Genomic DNA, 24,058 nt, shown 5'->3' on the forward strand with positions numbered 1-24,058 from the left:
GATTTTCTCTTCTCGGCCCTGTCAAAGTTTGGATTTGGCCCCAATTATATATCGATGATCAAATTGCTTTACGCTAGACCCAAAGCATCGGTGCAGACAAATAACATCAGCTCCAGTCCTTTCTCTCTTCATCGTTCAACAAGGCAGGGGTGCCCCTTGTCACCTCTCTTATTCGCTCTAGCTGTAGAACCTCTCGCCATATCGTTACGCTCTGCAGTAGGTTATAGAGGAATTTTAAGAGGAGATGTAGAGCACAAAGTACGCAGATGATCTGCTTTTATACATCTCAGACCCTCTAATCTCAATACCAACAATCATAACCATATTGTCGGAATTTGGTAAGGTGTCTGGGTACAAAATTAATATATCTAAAAGTATACTATTTCCAGTTGGTTTTAAAAACGGAGAAAATTCACAGACACTATCTACTTTTCCCTTCAGCATCTCAAATGGTTTCCGATACCTTGGGATAAATATTACACGGGAGATCTCTGGTCTTTTTAAACAGAATTTTTTAAATCTTTATCAAAAAACTGATCAACAATTAAAAAGATTATGCACTCTCCCCTTCTCACTGGCTGGTCGCATAAGTATAATCAGAATGAATGTTCTACTCAAATATCTATTTCTTTTTCAATGTATTCCAATTATATTACCCAAAAATAAAAAAAAAAATAGATTCTCTCATTTCATCATTCATCTGGAATAAAAAAACTCCAAGAATAAGAAAGGCATTTTTACAAAGACCTAAATCCACAGGGGGTACAAGGGGATACAAGCTTTCGGTTGTATTACTGGTCTTGTAACATTCGATGTGTCTTTTTGGGATGGTATGCACCAACCTGACTGGGAACGGATGGAAAGTCGAGCCTTTTACCCAAACACTTAAAAATCACTTTTATTCTATACTTCCGATCTCTCCAAATTCAAATGCAAGAACCCCGTGGTCTCATACTCATTAAAAATTTGGTCTCAGATTAGGAGATACTTTAAATGGAACTGCTGTTCAATACAGACACCACTGATTAATAATCAAGCCCACAAGTTACTTTCAGAAAACACATTTAAATTATGGGACTCAAAGGGTGTTCATTCATTTGCAAATTTGTTTACCAACAAGATTTTTTCTACATTCGACCAATTGAAACTTAAATTTAATATAGATAATAAAGATTTTTTTAAATATTTACAAATCCGTGACCTTGCGAAGACGGTCTTTCCTTCTTTTCCCAGTCAACCACAAGAAAATGCTATGGATAAAATTTTTCTTCAAGAGCCACTTAAAAAGGGGTCTATCTCCAAAATTTACCACAGCCTTTCACAGATTGACTGTACTTCCACTTTGGACCATTTGAGGGAAGCGTGGAATGATGACTTATCGACAAATATTACAGTAAGTCGATGGGAAGATGCTCAAGGTTGGGTTCACTCCTCCTCAGTCTGTAGAAGACATGGCCTTATTCAGTTTAAAATTCTACATCGACTACATCTATCAAAAGAAAAGTTATTCAAGAGCGTATTTGTGAGCGTTGTGGACATGCCCCTGCATCTTTAGGTCATACATTTTGGAAATGCCCCAACATCACCCTCTATTGGACAGAGATATTTAAAACTCTGTCACTAGTGCTTGGGATACAGCTTCCTATGGATCCTGTGTTGGCACTGTTTGGGGTACCTGATGATAGATTATGTCTAAACTTCAAACAAAGGAATGTTTTATGTTATGTTACATTATTGGCCAGGCGTTTAATTCTATTAAATTGGAAGAGTAAATATCCACCAACTCACATACAAGTTTTAAGGGACACAATGCAACATCTAAAACTAGAGAAAATCAAGTTCTCATTGAGACAAAAAGAAGGTCTTTTTAATATTATTTGGCAGCCTTTTATTGAATATTTCAACACTAGAGTAAAAGGCAACATTTTAATTTGATATTGTATGTGCAGGTTTTTGTTGTGTTTTTGTTGCTGTTGTTCTGTTTTTTTTTGTTTTTTTTTTTCTGTTTTGTTGTTTTGTTTTGTTTTTTCTGTATGTATTCGTGTCTCATTTATTAACACTTGTGAATTCTTGTATAACTAATGTTCGCATATTGAGACAGTGTTGTATATTGGAAAACTCTAATAAAAAGAAATGGAAAAAAAAAAATACTCATTACTACAATTCAGGTTACAAATACGAAAAGCTTCTGGCACAAAAGTAGACTTGTATCAATTGGTCGTACACTTAATACTTCTAAGCCGCCTTCCAGAAGGCATTACCTCAAAATGCTTGTGCAATGGATGCGTGTCATCATTCATGATACGCCGAGCTTTCCTTATCACTTGTTGCTCATAAAATTCATTTAGGCTCTGCAGTGGCATACCAATCATTTTTGAACAAGTCTTAACTATGGTCTGGAGGTGATTCTTATTCTTTAGAGAAAGTGATGAAAACCAACATAAAAATGAAAAACTCAAAACGCTCTCAATAAAAGTATTATAAAATACACTCAGTAAAGGTTTTTGTACACAGAAAGAATTCAATTTCCTTAAAGCAAACATTCTTTGACGAACCTTGTTAATAATAACCTCTGTGTTCTGCTGAAACTTTAAAGTCATATCAAAAACAGTTCCAAGATATTTGTACTCCTCTCTTCTATCAACCTCTTTACCCTGAATAAGAGCTGCACCCTTGGAGCATTTTTTCTAAAATCAATCAACATCTCCTTTGTTTTTGTTATATTTAATCTCAACTCATTGCACCATGTAGTAAACTTAAGAAGTGCGAGACTATCATCATCCTTTGAGCTTGATAACAAGGATAGGAAAACTGTATCATCTGCATATTTAACAACATAACAATTATCCTCATAACTTTTACACTCATTTGTATAGAGGATAAAAAGAATTGACGACAATACACACCCCTGTGGAGTCCCGATAGACATACTAAGTGTATCTGACAAAACTCCATTCATCCTAACCCTTTGCTGTCTACTAATTTAAAAATCCAAGATCCATAAAACCAGCCCATGATTAACATTAAACTCATTCACAAGTTTCTTAACTAAGATAACTGGATTCATTGTATTAAATGCTGAGGAAAAGTCAGCAAATAATAGTCTGGCAAATGAGCCCCCATTTTCCAAATGTTGATGTAAAGTGTTCAGAAGAAAGAAACCTCTTTTAGTGCGATAAGCAAACTGTAAGGGGTCTAATTTCTCATCGCAAACTTTCATAAGCTGTAACTTAACTTCCCTTTCCAGAGCTTTCATAACTAATGAGGTTAAGGCAATAGGCTGATAATCATTAAAAGAACGTGACTTCTCTCGCTTCGGGATGGGTTCTACAATAGAGGCTTTCCATAACCGAGGAACTATGGCTTGATCCAGTGAGGCTTGAAACCATGTGTGAAACACCCCACTGAGCTGCTCTGCACAGTGGTTAAGGGTTCTGCCACATATACCATCAGGTCCGGGAGCTTCATTAAAAGGTGTAGACTTCAGCTGTTTAATTATATTAGGGAGACACAGTTTCACAGAGGCAGAGGGACTCAATGTCTGTTTAAACTCTTCAAGTGCAGCACTTAAATCATGTTTTTCAAAACGTGGAAAGAACAAGTTCAAGTCATTGGCTAGGGAGTTCATATCATTTTTATCCGTTATACCTGGCCCCTTCTTGGATGTATTTATGTCCGCCATATTTTTGATACCTTGCCAGACAGCCCTCATATCACCTTGAACAAACTTTTCTTCTATTTTATTTCTATAATTTAATTTAGCACGTCTAATCGCTCTTTTAAACTCCTTATTAATATTTTTTTTCTCCTCATTAGTCCCTAATAGAAATACCCTTTTTTTCATATTAAGAATATTTTTAAGCTCTTTGGTTACCCATGGCTTGTTGTTCAGAAATACTGTCAAGCTTTTTGTAGGAATAATAGAATCAACACAAAAATTAATATAACTGGAAACCACCAAAACCTGATCATTCAAATCAGGGCTATCATTTAAAAACGAGTCCCAATCAGTACTCTCAAAGCAACTGTTCAGTTCTTTTATGCTAGAGACAGTCCAGTTCTTTATTATCTTTTCCTCTCTTTCCTCACGCTTTACCACTGGCGTGTAGGTCGAAGCTAAAAGTATTGTGTTATGGTCAGCCGTTCCAATCGGCGGCATCGATTTATAGGCATCTTTGATCGGGCCATAACACTTGTCCAAAGTCCTATTCGCCCGAGTTGCACATGTTTCAGTCATCACTATCATGTGTGCATTCCTGTACTCATGTAGAAAGGCCACATTCCCTTGTATTTCATCCATCTTATGACGAAGAGAATGGACATTACTCTATATAATATTAGGCAGTGGGGTAAATCTTTGATTCACTGTCAGCCTCCGTTTGACTCCTCCGCGCTTACCCCGTTTCCTTTTGGTCCTTGTTAACGGCCCGGTGTTGTAATTTTTCACCGTATCCACATTTGTGTAGGAACCTCGCCGTAGTTCTACAGGGATATCCCACGAAGGGTCCACCGAACCAGGAGCCGAGCGTAGACTCAGGATAAATTCCCTAGAGAGCATTAATGTATTGACTCGGCTTAAGCCGGGCACACACTTAAAATGTCTGCTCGACTTTAGTCGCATAAAACTGCGCGCCGCTTCTCCCAGAAAGATGAGTAGCAACAGGAGTCGTCGAAGATTGAACATTTTCTGTGTTTACGCACTCCTGATCTTGGCGAATTTAAAATATGCTAAACGACTTATGCTAAAAAAAAAGTAGCTAACACTAGACAAACGAACAAAAACACATTAAAAACTTAGCATGTGGGATGCCACACATATACCTGAATTTATCCTATTATATTTACACGTCTTATAATATTGTCAATATTGAAATTATTGTTTCAGGCAGCAGAGATGTTGAAAATTACAGAGGATGATTTTTATTAAAATGGCTGGTAATGATAAACAAATCCAAATCATGAGGCAAATCTCAAAAAAAGTTAAACAGGCTGAAGGTCAGGCGAGGTACAAAATGGAGATCACAGAACAAGACAAAGTTTAAGAGTCGACAGCAAACACGAGGGTCAAAACCAGAATTAGGAAGTAACAAACAAAGGCTTAGTGCATCAGGTGAGAACACAAACTGAACAAATACTTTGCAGTGTGCTGGTGCAGTGAGTGTGCTTATACAGTGTGTGTGCTAATAGAGTCCAGGTGTGTGTGATCAGGAATTGGGTGACTGTGAGTGTGACACTGAACATGGTGCATGGGTGTTGTAGTCCCTAGTGTCCATGTTTGTAGGTGATGGTGCATTGTGGGAAATAGAGTCCGGTGCAGATTCCGGCATTGCCATGACACATTGTTTGGCTTTGTGATTTTCTTATAGAGTGTACATTTTTAGTTATTTTTAACAAGTAGATCTTTATTGCTGAATTCCTCCAGTCAGTGAACGTAGGGCTCTTTGGTGCAGCTGATGTGTTACAGAGACTCTGTGTTGGACTGAGATGTGTTCTAGTTCTTGTGTGTGCATGTTAAAGAAAAATGGGGTAAAGTGTGTTTTGCAGTTGTAAGCTTGGGTTGACACAACCTGCACCACAAACTGCACACATCAGTATCTATTTAAAAATCTTCTTCACTTAACTAAACTTACAGATCTTTACTGTGAAGCCACAACAGTGAAACCTTGAACTTGGTTTTCAAACATGCAGAATCATGACAGTAGCATCAGCTTGACTGTTAGGTGAAGAACATTTTTCTTATACATATCAATGATTTTCTAACAATTTAAAATAAAATTAAAGGCAAAATGACGTTCCAGCAGTCAGACTGACTAATAAGTTGTAGTGATTCTTTACAAATCAATTGAATCGGTAACTTTAAACTAGGAAATTGCAAATCAAAAGTAAACAGACAAAAACGAACTGTAAAATCATTATAACGAGACTTTGTGTCTCATAGGATAAAATCTGGAACAAAATCTGAAACGAATCATAACTTTTACATTTATAAGTAATAACATACATTCACTCACCTGATACAGAGAGTGTAACAGGATCACTCGTCTTTGAGATCTGAGAGTCACTTCTCCTCCCTCTGCAGGTGTATTTACCACCGTGATAATTTTCAACAGAGCTGATGCTGAACTGCTGTGTTGTTCTGTCTGAGTAGAGTGTGCGAGCATTCTTATTCCAGCTGTATGTCCACTCAGTGCCTCCTCCTCTCTGTATGTCACACCTGAAAGTCACAGTCTCTCCTCTGAACACCAGTGTATCAGGCTTTATAATCACCACAGGTTTAGGATTCGCTGTTAAAAAAAAAAAAATCACTATTTTTTTTGTATGAATTAATTCCCAACACCATTACTTAAATGAGTAGTAAGATTTTAAAATGGAAGACAGTATATCTGCTCACGTGTAAATGATGAAGCTCTGTCAGAGGTGCACTGAGTCATTTTAACAATCACTACTAATGAAGTAAATGTAGATCACAATTTGGAAAACTGACTCAGTCCTAAAATTAATCAAGTTACTGTTCTGAAAATTTAGATCTTTTTCACTATTGATGAATGTAACAGATACACAGTAATGCTAGAAATAACTGACTGAGTATAACTTGATTACATTTGTAATGGGTATACTTAATAAATGAAAGAAAAAATAGTGCTAGGAAACAATAGCTTCTCCTCATATATCTCTAATCTGTCTCATTCTTTCAGACACATACACACCACTATACACACACACACACACACACGCACACACAGATTCTACAGCCTCTTACACTCAGTATTTCAGTATAAACGTTCGCTCCTCGTCCTCTTCACTTATTCACACTCAGACAGGTCTCGACTCGAGCATGTTGATGTTTCTGAATCAGTAACTTTATGAAGTCCCTTTTACAGCCTCTGAGCAGCTTGTTAAAAGAGTTTTACAGATTTTGGTGATATTTCCTTTGTTATACAGAGTTCTCTGTATGTCACTGTGTAAATATGGCTGTACTGTGACACTGCTAACATGTTGTTTATATGTTCATTGTTGTGCAAAATCACTTAACAGGAAGTCTCTTACTCACCAATAACGTTTACCCAGAGGTCATCACTGTAGTGGGTGTAGTGGACTGGGTTTCCTTTTCCAGCTCTGCACCAGTACTGACCTCCATCAGAGACTCTAACTGAGCTGATGGTGTAGGAGGGTGTTGCAGTTTCAGTCTCAGTGCTCTGTGTGTCTTTGATCCAGTAAAACTTCCATCCAGCAGACTGCAGCTTCAGTGTACAGGACAGAGTCACTGAGTTTCCTGTCAGTGCAGCTCCTTTAAGGTCTGATGTGAGTTTAGGTTTAGGTTTTTCTGTCAGAAATTAAATACAATTTCAGAATGTTAAATAATCTTTACTACACTAATCACATCTACAGTAAAACAGTAATACTCTCTCTGTGATGATGCTAAACAACTTATGACTACTTTTAAATTGTTTTAGAATTTTTAGTTAAACACATGATGAGAATGAAAATAGGGATATTAAATGTAAAGCTTCACTGTGATTGAAGTGAGGGTCAGAAAATAAGTGCTGTGTGATGATGCAGGTCTCTAATCTCTCTCTACTCCACATCAGTTTATTTTTATGGGTGTATAGAGTAAAGATTATTTTGGAAAAGTGGAACACAAAATGCAAAACTACACATATAATCTTTATTGGAAGACATATTGGAAATGTTTAGAAATGATCTTGTTTTTTAACACTTTTTTTTGTCTAATCATCAATAAAAGTGGGTCGTGTTGCCACCTCACAGCAAACAAACAAATAAATAAATAACTGTACATTATTAAAATGATATGAAGACAGTACACTAAGTAGAAATCTCTGCATACTCAGTAGGAGGTCTAAGTAACATTCTGTATTTCCCAGTCTACCTTAATCATCTGCTTATTTACACATTTCATAAAAACATCATTTAATGCACATATAATCCATCAATGCCTCATTTAACCATAGTTGTGGGGTGTTTCATTCATCCATTCATGCATCCATCACATCCCTTCACTTTTCCTCTCTCCACTTATTGTATTTAAGACTGTCCCAATTAAACTGAACACTGTGCTGTTCCTAATGACCTCCCCATGTCTGACAATCTTCACAATGATTAAATCTGGACATGATTTGAACCGATTTTATGCTTATTTTGTTATGGTTTATCATGTGTTTATATGCATCATAAATAACAATTTTAGAATCTTATTTAAAAATAAACAACTGTATAATATGTGTGTCATTTTTCTACCTCAAGAACTTTTTAAGTTAACTTTTTGGGATGCTATGATGCTATGCTAACTGTATTGTATAATTACTTGGCCGTTTTGCTTGTTGAAACTTTGCATGCTGCCTTCTTTTTCAAGAGATTTTTCATCTTAATGAGACTTTACCTGGTTAAATAAAGGTTAAATGTAATAATAAATAAAACTTCCTGTTGAATTCTGACCACGCCCCCTTACATGATGTCACATGAATGGAGTCATGTAATTTCTATCAAACACTTCCACTGCAAGGCCTCAGTAACATACGTTTTTACATTCACTTATCAAGCCAGAAAATAAATAATGCTAGGTTTAACTGTCCCAATATGTTTTTTGTTTACTACTCTATTAATCCCACACGGGGCAATTGCGTAAGGCATAGGCAGCACATCCCAAACTTCAGTTCAAATATACATAAACACACACACACACACACAAAAAAGACATTTTTACACAAATTACAACAGTACAACATGCTTCATAGTAAATCCAACCACAAGTAAGATCTAAAAAATAGTGCAGGACAAATTAAGAACCATTAATACTCATCAATACTCATTACTAAACATAAACCCATAATCAGAAAATGGAATTTCAATAACACCCTTTTGTCAGATAAGAAAATAGTAGAGGAAATTAAAAAACAAATCAGATTTTTTCTTGAAATGAATGATAGACCTGAAACCACAAAATCCACACTTTGGGAGACATTCAGAGCTTACATGAGAGGCCAAATTATTCTACTGAGTTGCCTTAAGAATAAACAGCGAAGGGAAAAAGAATCAAGATTAACCCAAGAAATTTTGGAGACTGATAGATTATATGCCATCTCTCCTACGCCAGATCTCTACAACAAAAAACTCTCTCTTCAAACTGAGCTAAATTTACTTTATACAACGGACACCACAAAATTATTGACACAACTAAAACATAAGTATTATGAATATGGGGAAAAAACGGGTAGATTGCTGGCGCAACAAATTAAAGAAGATGCTGCATCACGATCAATTACAGAAATACGAACGGAAACTGGACATATCACTACAGACCCAAGTGTAATTAACAATACTTTTAAACAATTTTATTGTAAACTCTACTCATCAGATTCCAAACGTGACACAAATTTTATAGACACTTTTTTTGAGAATATTAATATACCCACTATTAATCTAGAGAACAAAAAAGTGTTAGAGCAGCCTGTTTCAATTGAAGAAATAAAACAAGCGATTAATAGTATGCAAAGTTCAAAGTGCAGAATTTTATAAGGCGTTTAATGAACAGCTCGCACCACTTCTATTAACAGTCTTTAATGAATCTTTAACAGTCGGATATCTCCCACCCTTTTTATACGATGCAAGTATCTCCTTAATACACAAAACAGGCAAAGACCCGAAAGAGCCAGGATCTTTAGACCTATAAGTCTTTTGAATATCGATAACAAAATATTAGCCAAGATTTTAGCCAGGCGTTTGGAAACAGTTCTACCAACAGTTGTGTCCCCAGATCAAACTGGATTTGTTAAGGATAGGCAACTATTTTTTAATATTAGACGGCTTTTTAATATAATCTATACCCGCAGACCCAATAGTCGGATGTCGGAGGTGGTGCTCTCATTAGACGCTGAGAAGGCCTTTGACAGGGTCGAGTGGGATTTTCTCTTCTCGGCCCTGTCAAAGTTTGGATTTGGCCCCAATTATATATCGATGATCAAATTGCTTTACGCTAGACCCAAAGCATCGGTGCAGACAAATAACATCAGCTCCAGTCCTTTCTCTCTTCATCGTTCAACATGGCAGGGGTGCCCCTTGTCACCTCTCTTATTCGCTCTAGCTATAGAACCTCTCGCCATATCGTTACGCTCTGCAGTAGGTTATAGAGGAATTTTAAGAGGAGATGTAGAGCACGCAGATGATCTGCTTTTATACATCTCAGACCCTCTAATCTCAATACCAACAATCATAACCATATTGTCGGAATTTGGTAAGGTGTCTGGGTACAAAATTAATATATCTAAAAGTATACTATTTCCAATTGGTTTTAAAAACGGAGAAAATTCACAGACACTATCTACTTTTCCCTTCAGCATCTCAAATGGTTTCCGATACCTTGGGATAAATATTACACGGGAGATCTCCGGTCTTTTTAAACAGAATCTTTATCAAAAAACTGATCAACAATTAAAAAGATTATGCACTCTCCCCTTCTCACTGGCTGGTCGCATAAGTATAATCAGAATGAATGTTCTACTCAAATATCTATTTCTTTTTCAATGTATTCCAATTATATTACCCAAAAATAAAAAATAAAAAGATTCTCTCATTTCATCATTCATCTGGAATAAAAAAACTCCAAGAATAAGAAAGGCATTTTTACAAAGACCTAAATCCACAGGGGGTATGGGATTGCCAAGCTTTCGGTTGTATTACTGGTCTTGTAACATTCGATGTGTCTTTTTGGGATGGTATGCACCAACCTGACTGGGAACGGATGGAAAGTCGAGTCTTTTACCCAAACACTTTAAAATCGCTTTTATTCTATACTTTTATTAAATATTCATATTAAGAATATTTTTAAGCTCTTTGGTTACCCATGGCTTGTTGTTTGGAAATACTGTCAAGCTTTTTGTAGGAATAATAGAATCAACACAAAAATTAATATAACTGGAAACCACCAAAACCTGATCATTCAAATCAGGGCTATCATTTAAAAACGAGTCCCAATCAGTACTCTCAAAGCAACTGTTCAGTTCTTTTATGCTAGAGACAGTCCAGTTCTTTATTATCTTTTCCTCTCTTTCCTCACGCTTTACCACTGGCGTGTAGGTCGAAGCTAAAAGTATTGTGTTATGGTCAGCCGTTCCAATCGGCGGTATCGATTTATAGGCATCTTTGATCGGGCCATAACACTTGTCCAAAGTCCTATTCGCCCGAGTTGCACATGTAACATATTGAAAATATCCTTTTAAAACATTGTCCATGTAACACTGATTAAAATCACCTAAGATGAATTTAGGAGAATCAGGAGCAGTGGCGTCCAATTTATGCAGAGTTTTCATCACCACATCTATGGCTGAGCCCAGTTTAGCATGAGGATGAATGTACACAACAAGAAAGTATAATTGAGGAAACTCACGTGGTAAATAAATTAGTCGGGTAGAGAGAACAAGCATTTTGATGTCCATAGAGCATATTTTGTCCTGCACAATCACGTTATTGCACCAACTCTCCCTAGTGTACACACACACTCCACCTCCATGCCTTTTCCCAGTAGCATCTTTATCTCTATCCAAACAAACCGGTCCGGAAAAGCCACTTATCCTCAGGCTATCATCATCCACAGAATCATCCAACCATGTTTCAGTCATCACTATCATGTGTGCATTCCTGTACTCATGTAGAAAGGCCACATTCCCTTGTATTTCATCCATCTTATGACGAAGAGAACTGACATTATAATATTAGGCAGTGGGGTAAATCTTTGATTCACTGTCAGTCTCCGTTTGACTCCTCTGCGCTTACCCCGTTTCCTTTTGGTCCTTGTTAACAGCCCGGCGTTGTAATTTTGCACTGTATCCACATTTGTGTAGGAACCTGGCCGTAGTTCTACAGGGATATCCCACGAAGGGTCCACCGAACCAGGAGCCGAGCGTAGACTCAGGATAAATTCCCTAGAGAGCATTAATGTATTGACTCGGCTTAAGCCGGGCACACACTTAAAATGTCTGCTCGACTTTAGTCGCATAAAACTGCGCGCCGCTTCTCCCAGAAAGATGAGTAGCAACAGGAGTCGTCGAAGATTGAACATTTTCTGTGTTTACGCACTCCTGATCTTGGCGAATTTAAAATATGCTAAACGACTTATGCTAAAAAAAAAGTAGCTAACACTAGACAAACGAACAAAAACACATTAAAAACTTAGCACATGGGACGCCACACATATACCTGATTTTATCCTATTATATTTACACGTCTTATAATGTAGTCAATGTTGAAATTATTGTTTCAGGCAGCAGAGATGGTGACAATTACAGAGGATGATTTTTATTAAAATGGCTGGTAATGATAAACAAATCCAAATCATGAGGCGAATCTCAAAAAAAGTTAAACAGGCTGAAGGTCAGGCGAGGTACAAACTGGAGATCACAGAACAAGACAAAGTTCAAGAGTTGACAGCAAACACGAGAGTCAAAACCAGAATTAGGAAGTAACAAACAAAGGCTTAGTGCATCAGGTGAGAACACAAACTGAACAAATACTTTGCAGTGTGCTGGTGCAGTGAGTGTGCTTATACAGTGTGTGTGCTAATAGAGTCCAGGTGTGTGTGATCAGGAATTGGGTGACTGTGAGTGTGACACTGAACATGGTGCATGGGTGTTGTAGTCCCTAGTGTCCATGTTTGTAGGTGATGGTGCATTGTGGGAAATAGAGTCCGGTGCAGATTCCGGCATTGCCATGACACATTGTTTGGCTTTGTGATTTTCTTACTAGAGTGTACATTTTTAGTTATTTTTAACAAGTAGATCTTTATTGCTGAATTCCTCCAGTCAGTGAACGTAGGGCTCTTTGGTGCAGCTGATGTGTTACAGAGACTCTGTGTTGGACTGAGATGTGTTCTAGTTCTTGTGTGTGCATGTTAAAGAAAAATGGGGTAAAGTGTGTTTTGCAGTTGTAAGCTTGGGTTGACACAACCTGCACCACCAACTGCACACATCAGTATCTATTTAAAAATCTTCTTCACTCAATTAAACTTACAGATCTTTACTGTGAAGCCACAACAGTGAAACCTTGAAATCGGTTTTCAGACATGCAGAATCATGACAGTAGCATCGGCTTGACTATTAGGTGAAGAACATTTTTCTTATACATATCAATGATTTTCTAACAATTTTAAAATAAAATTAAAGGCAAAATGAAGTTCCAGCAGTAAGATTGACTAATAAGTTGTAGTGATTCTTTACAAATCAATTGAATCGGTAACTTTAAACTAGGAAATTGAAAGACAAAAGTAAACAGACAAAAAAGAAGCTGTAAAACCATTATAATGAGACTTTGTGTCTCATCTAATAAAATCTGGAACAAAATCTGAAACGAATCATAACTTTTACATTTACAAGTAATAACATACATTCACACACTCACCTGATACAGAGAGTGGAACAGGATCACTCGTCTTTGAGATCTGAGAGTCACTTCTCCTCCCTCTGCAGGTGTATTTACCACCGTGATAATTTTCAACAGAGATGATGATGAACTCCTGTGTTGTGTGGGATGGGTAGAATGTGTAATCGTTCCTATACCAGTCGTATGTCCACTCAGTGCCTCCTCCTCTCTGTATGTCACACCTGAAAGTCACTCTCTCTCCTCTGAACACCTGTGTATCAGGCTTTATAGTCACCACAGGTTTAGGACTCTCTGTAAGAAAAAAAAAATCACTACTGTTTCTATATATGAATTAATTTCCAACACTATCATATAAAGAAGTAGTAACATTTTAAAATTGAATACAGAATTTGGGTAAACATTCAGAGTGTAGATACAGTATATCTGCTCACATGTAAATGATTAAGCTCTGTCAGACAACAATCACTACTGATGAAGTAAATGTAGATCACAATTTTAAAATACAGACTCAGCACTTAAAATAATCAGGTTTCTGTAATGACAATTGACATCTTCTACACTATACACATACATTATATATATATATATATATATATATATATATATATATATATATATATATATATATATATATACACCCACACCCACACACACACTGCTCAAAAAAATTAAAGGAACCCTTTGAAAACACATCAGATCTCAATGGGGAAAAATATCATGCTGGATATCTATACTGATATGGACTGGGTAATGTGTTAGGAATGAAAGGATGCCACATTGTTTGATGGAAATGAAAATTATCAACCTACTGAGGGCTCAATTCAAAGTCACCCCGAAAATCAAAGTGAAAAAATGATGCAGCAGGCTAGTCCATTTTGCTGAAATTTCATTGTAGCAACTCAAAATGGTACACAGTAGTTTGTATGGCCCCCATGTGCTTGTATGCATGCCGGACAATGTCGGGGCATGCTCCTAATGAGACGACGGATGGTGTCCTGGGGTATTTCCTCCCAGATGTGGACCAGGGCATCACTGAGCTCCTGGACAGTCTGAGGTGCAACCTGGCGGCGTCAGATGGACCGAAACATAATGTCCCAGAGGTGTTCTATTGGATTTAGGTCAGGCGAGCGTCGGGGCCATTCAATGGTATCAATTCCTTCATCCACCACGAACTGCCTGCATACTCTCGCCACATGAGGCCGGGCATTGTCGTGCACCAGGAGGAACCCAGGACCCACTGCACCAGCGTAGGGTCTGACAATGGGTCCAAGGATTTCATCCCGATACCTAATGGCAGTCAGGGTGCCATTGTCTAGCCTGTAGAGGTCTGTGCGTCCCTCCATGGAAATGCCTCCCCAGACCATCACTGACCCACCACCAAACCGGTCAAGCTGAACGATATTACGGGCAGCATAACGTTCTCCACGGCTTCTCCAGACCCTTTCACATCTGTCACATGTGCACAGGGTGAACCTGCTCTCATCTGTGAAAAGCACAGGGTGCCAGTGGCGGACCTGCCAATTCTGGTGTTCAATGGCAAATGCCAATCGAGCTCCATGGTGCCAGGCAGTGAGCACAGGCCCACTAGAGGACGTCGGGCCCTCAGGCCACCCTCATGAAGTCTGTTTCTGATTGTTTGGTCAGAGATATTCACACCAGTGGCCTGCTAGAGGTCATTTTGTAGGGCTCTGGCAGTGCTCATCCTGTTCCTCCTTGCACAAAGGAGCAGATACCGGTCCTGCTGATGGGTTAAGGACCTTCTACGGCCCTGTCCAGCTCTTCTAGAGTAACTGCCTGTCTCCTGTAATCTCCTCCATGCTCCTGAGACTGTGCTGGGAGACACAGCAAACCTTCTGGCAATGGCACGTATTGATGTGCCATCCTGAAGGAGTTGGACCGCCTGTGCAACCTCTGTAGGGTCCAGGTATCGCCTCATGCTACCAGTAGTGACACTGACCCTAGCCAAATGCAAAACTAGTTAAAAACAGTCAGAAAAGATGAGTAGGGAAAAAAATGTTAGTGGCCTCCACCTGTAAAACTATTCCTGTTTTGGGGGTTGTCTCATTGTTGCTCATCTAGTGCACCTGTTGTTAATTTCATTAACACCAAAGCAGCTGAAACTGATTAACAACCCCCTCTGCTACTTAACTGGCCAGATCAATATCCCAGGAGTTTAATTGACTTGATGCTATACTCTGATTAAAAAGTGTTCCTTTAATTTTTTTGAGCAGTATATATTATATATATATAATTTTTATAACCCCTTTTTGGCCCCTCCCAGAAACCTCTGGTAAAGCACCAATGGGTGAAGTCTAACAAAGTGTTACATTTACATATATAGCTTCCTACAAAGAAATCTCTGGGTCCCCAGCTTGTGATGGTGAAATGTGCTGGATGTTAAAGAATATAAATACAGAGCCTATATAGGGCTAAAATGACACTTTCTACCCATAGAAAAGTAATAAAATACCCAATTTATTTAAATCTAGGAAAACGACCAAATAAACCATTAATCAGTAGATAAACAACGAAAAAGAAAGAAACAAATAAAGGAATCAGTTAGCTTAGCAACATAACCCTCTTACTTTATTAACATAGCCCAAATAAATTATAAATTCCCCACTTCAGTTATGTTTATTCTTCTATTCCCAATTATGCTGAATACTTTAACCACTATAAAAATCCTCCTGAAAAATAAATACACAGCCACTTATTTATAACACCAAAACAACCTTCAAGTTTCAGTAGTAATTCTCAACCCCTATGGACAATGCAGGAATGGAGAGGAAAAGTTCAAACCCCAGTCAGGTATGAGTGTCTGGAAATGTTCACAGTTTAACCTCAGTGGTTAACTTGGAAATATTGAGAAGACAATTTCAACCAAACTCTCATGTGAAATAGTTCTTAAACTGTACCAGCGCTGGTAACCTCGTTGGGGCCCATATCGTTGGTGCACATATGACAGGTAAATCCTTGGAAAATACGACAACAAAAATATAACCAAGTACTCACTCGGTCCTGTACTCCAGTATGTAGTCACTGGTGGAACTTTGAGAAGAAACCTGCTTTGGCTCTTCTCTCTCGAGGACACGATGTGAACCTTCCCCCCGCGCCGTTCAGTTGTCCACTCAGCATCCAACCGGTGGTGAATCAACAGGTGTCCGTAGACCTAACAGCCGACGAGCGTGAAAATGGCGTCTGGAGCGGCAATTGTCCACGGCTCCTCTCTTTACTCAGTGTTCGCCTTTTTTCCCTTCACGTCATTTTGCTGTGTTTAGAATACGGTACGCTCTGTAGCCGGGTTAACGGCTCTAAACTCTGTGGGCCAGTACTTACGCAGTTAATCTCCACCAAAGTTTATCAAAGCACGCTAAACTGTGTCCAACATGGCGTCCTCTCTCTCTCTCTCTCTCTCTCTCTCTCTCTTCTTCCCGTATTCCTGCGCTCTCCTTTCTTCTCTTTCCAAAACTTCGATTTGTCATAAATTCCTTATTGAATACTCCCCCATGGGAAAACCCAATCAGTTCCATAATCTCTCCTTTCTTTTCCGTGCATTTCCAATAGCGTAGCAAAATAAACCCATTAATTACTGATTACAATATTTTAAACAATAACCATTTTACAAAAAGAACACAATAATATTCATTCTCATTTATATAAAACTACAACAACACATTTATTAGAAAAAACACTGAAAATAACAAACTTGTCATATTAACTTTAAACAGGACCCTATATATATACATACACACTGCTCAAAAAAATTAAAGGAACACTTTTTAATCAGAGTATAGCATCAAGTCAATTAAACTCCTGGGATATTGATCTGGCCAGTTAAGTAGCAGAGGGGGTTGTTAATCAGTTTCAGCTGCTTTGGTGTTAATGAAATTAACAACAGGTGCACTAGATGAGCAACAATGAGACAACCCCCAAAACAGGAATAGTTTTACAGGTGGAGGCCACTAACATTTTTTTCCCTACTCATCTTTTCTGACTGTTTTTCACTAGTTTTGCATTTGGCTAGGGTCAGTGTCACTACTGGTAGCATGAGGCGATACCTGGACCCTACAGAGGTTGCACAGGCGGTCCAACTCCTTCAGGATGGCACATCAATACGTGCCATTGCCAGAAGGTTTGCTGTGTCTCCCAGCACAGTCTCAGGAGCATGGAGGAGATTCCAGGAGACAGGCAGTTACTCTAGAAGAGCTAGACAGGGCCGTAGAAGGTCCTTAACCCATCAGCAGGACCGGTATCTGCTCCTTTGTGCAAGGAGGAACAGGATGAGCACTGCCAGAGCCCTACAAAATGACCTCCAGCAGGCCACTGGTGTGAATATCTCTGACCAAACAATCAGAAACAGACTTCATGAGGGTGGCCTGAGGGCCCGACGTCCTCTAGTGGGCCTGTGCTCACTGCCTGGCACCATGGAGCTCGATTGGCATTTGCCATTGAACACCAGAATTGGCAGGTCCGCCACTGGCACCCTGTGCTTTTCACAGATGAGAGCAGGTTCACCCTGCGCACATGTGACAGATGTGAAAGGGTCTGGAGAAGCCGTGGAGAACGTTATGCTGCCCGTAATATCGTTCAGCTTGACCGGTTTGGTGGTGGGTCAGTGATGGTCTGGGGAGGCATTTCCATGGAGGGACGCACAGACCTCTACAGGCTAGACAATGGCACCCTGACTGCCATTAGGTATCGGGATGAAATCCTTGGACCCATTGTCAGACCCTACGCTGGTGCAGTGGGTCCTGGGTTCCTCCTGGTGCACGACAATGCCCGGCCTCATGTGGCGAGAGTATGCAGGCAGTTCGTGGTGGATGAAGGAATTGATACCATTGAATGGCCCCCACGCTCGCCTGATCTAAATCCAATAGAACACCTCTGGGACATTATGTTTCGGTCCATCTGACGCCGCCAGGTTGCACCTCAGACTGTCCAGGAGCTCAGTGATGCCCTGGTCCACATCTGGGAGGAAATAGCCCAGGACACCATCCGTCGTCTCATTAGGAGCATGCCCCGACATTGTCCGGCATGCATACAAGCACATGGGGGCCATACAAACTACTGTGTACCATTTTGAGTTGCTACAATGAAATTTCAGCAAAATGGACTAGCCTGCTGCATCATTTTTTCACTTTGATTTTCAGGGTGACTTTGAATTGAGCCCTCAGTAGGTTGATAATTTTCATTTCCATCAAACAATGTGGCATCCTTTCATTCCTAACACATTACCCAGTCCATATCAGTATAGATATCCAGCATGATATTTTTCTCCATTGAGATCTGATGTGTTTTCAAAGGGTTCCTTTAATTTTTTTGAGCAGTATATTTATATAACTCTGTGATGCACATTCTCAGTCATTACCACACACCTGTTATCAGTTTATAACTCCTCATACACACTCACTCTCTAATCGCTGTCATTCTTTCAGATTCTACAGCCTCTTACACTCAGTGTTTCAGTATAAAAGTTCGCTCCTCGTCCTCTTTACTCATTCACACTCAGGCAGGTCTCGACTCGAGCATGTTGATGTTTTTGAAGCACTAAATTTATCAAGCCCCTTTTAGAGCCTCTGAGCAGCTTGTTAAAAGAGTTTTACAGGTTTTGGTGATATTTTCTTCCAAAGCTAAACTAGTGTTGTGCCACTTGCTTTCCAGCTCACCTCACACCAGCCCTGCTCAGCCGTGCTCACACTGTCTCTCTTTAACTTTAATTAATGATGTAGCTGATAGAGTAGCTGTGTAAATGTTGCTATATTGTGACACTGCTCACATGTTCTTTATATGTTGATTGTTGTGCAAAATCGCTTAAAAGAAAGTCTCTTACTCACCAATAACATTTACCCAGAGTGCATCACTGTAGTGTGTGTAGTAGACTGGGTTTCCTCTTCCAGCTCTGCACTTGTACTGACCTCCATCAGAGACTCTAACTGAGCTGATGTTGTAGGAGTGTGTTTCAGTCTCAGTCTCAGTGCTCTGTGTGTCTTTGTTCCAGTAAAACTTCCATCCAGCAGACTGCAGCTTCAGTGTACAGGACAGAGTCACTGAGTTTCCTGTCAGCGCAGCTCCTTTAAGGACTGATGTGAGTTTAGGTTTAGGTTTTTCTGTTAGAGAAGAAACACACAGTTCAGGAGTAATGTGATCTTTACTGTACTAATCACCTCTACAGAGTGAAAACATTTTTGTTGTCTCTGTGATGATCCTGGTCTCAGCTAAACAATAATTAAGCCTACATATCTTTTTCTATTACTGAATTACTTTATTAGTGTAGCATAGTAAGCTAAAATAATCATGTTCACAGTTGTTTGCTAAAAAAGAAAACAGATCAAACATTAGCGAAATAGCAGGTGCCTACATGATGTGATTCTTCTGTGGTTTATAATTAGTAAATTACTTAAGAAATAAATGAGATTATTTACACAAGTGAATCTCTTTCTTCTTGATGAACTCATACTCAGATCCCTTCAGTCTTGATGTACAAAGTTGATACATTCTTGTGATACACATTACTCTTTTAGTTGATATTATTCAACATGTTTAAAGCAGTTCTATACAGAATACATCTCTACACTTTTCACTTTTCAGTTTTAATGCAATAGACAATATTAACATAATAAACATAAAACACACTCACCTGATACAGTCAGTGTAACAGCATCACTGGGCTGTGTGTATTCTGGGTCTGATGAGTTTGTTCCTTTACATGTGTAATCACCTTTATCAGATGCTTTAACATCAGAGATTGTGTATTGATTATTTCCTGCAGTATCTTTGACTTCTTTATTATCTCTATACCAGTGATACTGCCAGGATCCTCTAGTCTGTATCTCACATGAGAAAGTGACGGTTTCCCCAATGAACACAGGCTCAGCTGCCTGTACTTTCACTGCAGGCTTTGGTCTCGCTATACAAAGATAATAAAAACTTAAACAATAACAATATGTCAACATAAAAAAAGTTCTTCACAGACTTACTAACTTTAAATGTGTAGTGAAAAAGAGGAAAACATGACGTACCTCTCACTGTAATCGTGGCTGGATAACTGAACTCTGAGTCGTAGTTTCCCCTGCGTGCTTTACAGTAGTAATTTATTTGTTCTTCATTAGAGACTGTCACACTGAGTGTGTTGGTGTTGGGGGCCCGAGGGGACAATGGATTTGATTTCTGATCATTTTTGTACCAGAAAAACTTCCATCCAGTAGACTGCAGATTACAGCTCAGAGTAACTCTGTCTCCAGTGTAGACGGAGCTCTGAGGATTCACACTCACAGTCGGTTTGGGTTTTTCTGTTGATATGAAATGATGAAGGTATCAGAGCTGCTTTTATCTTTACATCATAAGTTTTATTATTTTTGTGTCTGATTTAGCATTTAGATACAGAGTTACACAATTTTTAGTATGATTTTTCAGCACAGTTTATATCCAAAACATTCTATAAAATGAAATTGAAGATTGAACTGAAGTGTAAAAGTCACTGTATTTGTTATTGTTAGTTTGATGTTGTGTAAATAGTGTGTCATGTCATGTATCACAACCTGCACCTATCAGTATCTATTTAGAAATGTTAGTCAATTCTTAAACTTACAAAACATTACTGTGAATCCTCAGCAGTGAAACTTCAAAAAGCTTTTTTAAACATGACAGTAGAATCAGCTTGACTATTAGATAAATAGGAAAGTGTTTCTCATACACGAAATTATTTTCTTTTGATTCAAATAATAGCAGAGGGAAGATGATGTGGGACTGACTGCCTTTCTTACTTAATGCTTACTCTGTGCCACCAATCAGATTGGCTAATTAGTTGTGGTGATTCTTGACAAATCAAGTTAATTGATGGCTTTAAAATAGGAAAATAAAAATCAAAAAGAAGTTTAAAGTTGCTATAATGACACTATGTAGCTGAAAAAATCTGGGAAAAAAACATGAAACCTAAAACTACTGATAACTTTTACATATAAACAGTAACTGTTCTCTGAGAGTCACTTCTCGTCCCTCTGCAGGTGTATTTAACACTGGCATCATTTCTAATTGAGTCAAACTCCTGTGTTGTTCTGTCTGAGTAGAGTGTGTGATCATTCTTATTCCAGCTGTGTGTCCACTCAGTGTCTCCTCCTGTCTGTATGTCACACCTGAAAGTCACTCTCTCTCCTCTGAACACCTGTGTATCAGGCTCTATAATCACCACAGGTTTAGGACTTCTACACCATTATTTAAATGAGTAGTAAGATTTTAAAATGGAAGGCAGTATATCTGCTCACATGTAAATGATGAAGCTCTGTCAGAGGTGCACTGAGTCATTTTAACAATCACTACTAATGAAGTAAATGTAGATCACAATAATGTTAGAAATAACTGACAGTATAAAGTGATTACACTTTTAACAGGTATACTTAATGAAAAAGCAAAAAATAGTCCTAGAAAACAATAATTCTCATTCTTTCACATTCTACAGCCTCTTACACTCAGTGGTTCAGTATAAAAGTTCGCTCCTCGTCCTCTTCACTCATTCACACTCAGGCAGGTCTCGACTCGAGCATGTTGATGTTTCTGAAGCAGTAACTTTATGACCTTTATGAAGCCCCTTTTACAGCCTCTGAGCAGCTTGTTAAAAGAGTTTTACAGATTTTGGTGATATTTTCTTCCAAAGCTAAACTACTGTTGTGCCACTTGCTTTCCAGCTCACCTCACACCAGCCCTGCTCAGCCGTGCTCACACTGTCTCTCTTTAACTTTAATAAATGATTTAGCTGAAAGAGTTCTTTGTATGTAGCTGTGTAAATGTTGCTATATTGACACTACTCATATGTGTGTGATAATTTATCAGGTCTCTAATCTCTCTCTACTCTACATCAATTTACTTTTATGGGTGTATAGAGTAAAGATTATTTTGGAAAAGTGGAACACAAAATGCAAAACTACACATATAATCTTTATTGGAAGACATATTGGAAATGTTTAGAAATGGTCTTGTTTTTTAACACTTTGTGTTTTGCCTAAACATCAATAAAAGTGGGTCGTGTTGCCACCTCACAACAAACAAACAAACAAACAAATAAATAACTGTACATCATTAAAATGATATGAAGACAGTACACTAAGTAGAAATCTCTGCATACTCAGCAGGAGGTCTAAGTAACATTCTGTATTTCCCAGTCTACCTTAATCACCTGCTTATTTACACATTTCATAAAAACATCATTTAATGCACATATAATCCATCAATGCCTCATTTAACCATAGTTGTGGGGTGTTTCATTCATCCATTCATGCATCCATCACATCCCTTCACTTTCCCTCTCTCCACTTATTGTATTTAAGACTGTCCCAATTAAACTGAACACTGTGCTGTTCCTAATGACCTCCCCATGTCTGACAATCTTCACAATGATTACATTATAAACATCTGGACATGATTTGAAATTTTATGCTTATTTTGTTACAGTTTATCATGTGTTTATATATGCACATTAATACAAATTTTAGAATCTTATTTAAAAAGAAACAACTATAATAACTATAATACAATACGTGTGGGTCATTTTTCTACCTCAAGAAATTTTTAGGTCAAATTTTTGGGATGCTATAATGCTATGCTAACTCTGTATAATTACTTGACTGTTTTGCTTGTTGAAACTTTGCATGCTGCCTTCTTTTTCAAGAGATTTTTAATCTCAATGAGACTTTACCTGGTTAAATAAAGGTTAAATGAGATAATAAATGAAACTTCCTGTTGAATTCTGACCACGCCCCTTTATATGATGTCACATGATTGAAGTCATTTAATTTCTATCAAACACTTCCACTGCAAGTCCTCAGTAACATACGTTTTTACATTCACTCATCAAGCCAGAAAATAAATAACACTAGGATTAACTGTCCCAATATACCTGAATTTATCATATTATATTTACACGTCTTATAATGTTGTCAATATTGGAATTATTGTTTCAGGCAGCAGAGATGGTGACAATTACAGAGGATGATTTTTATTAAAATCACTGGTAATGATAAACAAATCCAAATCATGAGGCAAATCTCAAAAAAAGTTAAACAGGCAGAAGATCAGGTGAGGTACAAACTGGAGATCACAGAACAAGACAAAGATCAAGAGTAGAAGGCAAATACGAGGGTCAAAACCAGAAGCATCAAACAAAGAACATGATTGCCTTTAAGGTCTGATGTGAGTTCAGGTTTAGGTTTTTCTGTCAGAAATGAAACAGCAGTTCAGGGTTTGAAATAGTCTTAAATCACTTCGCCAGTGAAAAACAGTATTACTGTCTCTGTGACACTTGCCCTAGCTCAACAACTTCACTGTACTACTTTTCCATTGTTTTGGAATTTTAGCTAGACAAATGATGAGGATAAAAATAGTGATATTAAATTTAAATCTTCACTGTGAGAGAGGGAAAAACAATAACTGCTGGGTGATTATGCAGATCTTCAATCTCTCTCTGTTCTCTAAACCATTTCATTTTTATGGGTGTATACACACACACACACAAAACACACAAAACACGGACATATCAGAAATCTCTGCACACTCAGCAGAAGGTCTAAATAATATTCTGTATTTCTCATTCTACCTTATTCACATAAATTCCCTCAGTCCCTCATTATGCCTCATCTGTGAGTGTAAACAATGGGATTAAACAAATTGTAAGCCGCTA

At 38.2% G+C, this 24,058-nt stretch overlaps 1 protein-coding gene across 1 annotated transcript in view; it reads right to left on the reverse strand.

Moving 5' to 3' along the window:
- Positions 1-24,058, reverse strand: part of LOC117597151 (titin-like) — a 76,657-nt gene that overhangs the window by 21,230 nt on the left and 31,369 nt on the right. The window contains exons 3-8 of the mRNA XM_053233527.1: positions 20,409-20,687; positions 20,027-20,296; positions 19,224-19,496; positions 13,408-13,680; positions 7,052-7,324; positions 6,012-6,284 (exon numbers count right to left, since the gene is read on the reverse strand). Of these exons, the coding sequence (XP_053089502.1) occupies positions 6,012-6,284; positions 7,052-7,324; positions 13,408-13,680; positions 19,224-19,496; positions 20,027-20,296; positions 20,409-20,687 (1,641 nt within the window). The remainder of the gene's footprint in view (positions 1-6,011; positions 6,285-7,051; positions 7,325-13,407; positions 13,681-19,223; positions 19,497-20,026; positions 20,297-20,408; positions 20,688-24,058) is intronic.

This window comes from Pangasianodon hypophthalmus, chromosome 4, assembly GCF_027358585.1.
Source record: "Pangasianodon hypophthalmus isolate fPanHyp1 chromosome 4, fPanHyp1.pri, whole genome shotgun sequence".
NCBI lineage: Eukaryota > Metazoa > Chordata > Actinopteri > Siluriformes > Pangasiidae > Pangasianodon > Pangasianodon hypophthalmus.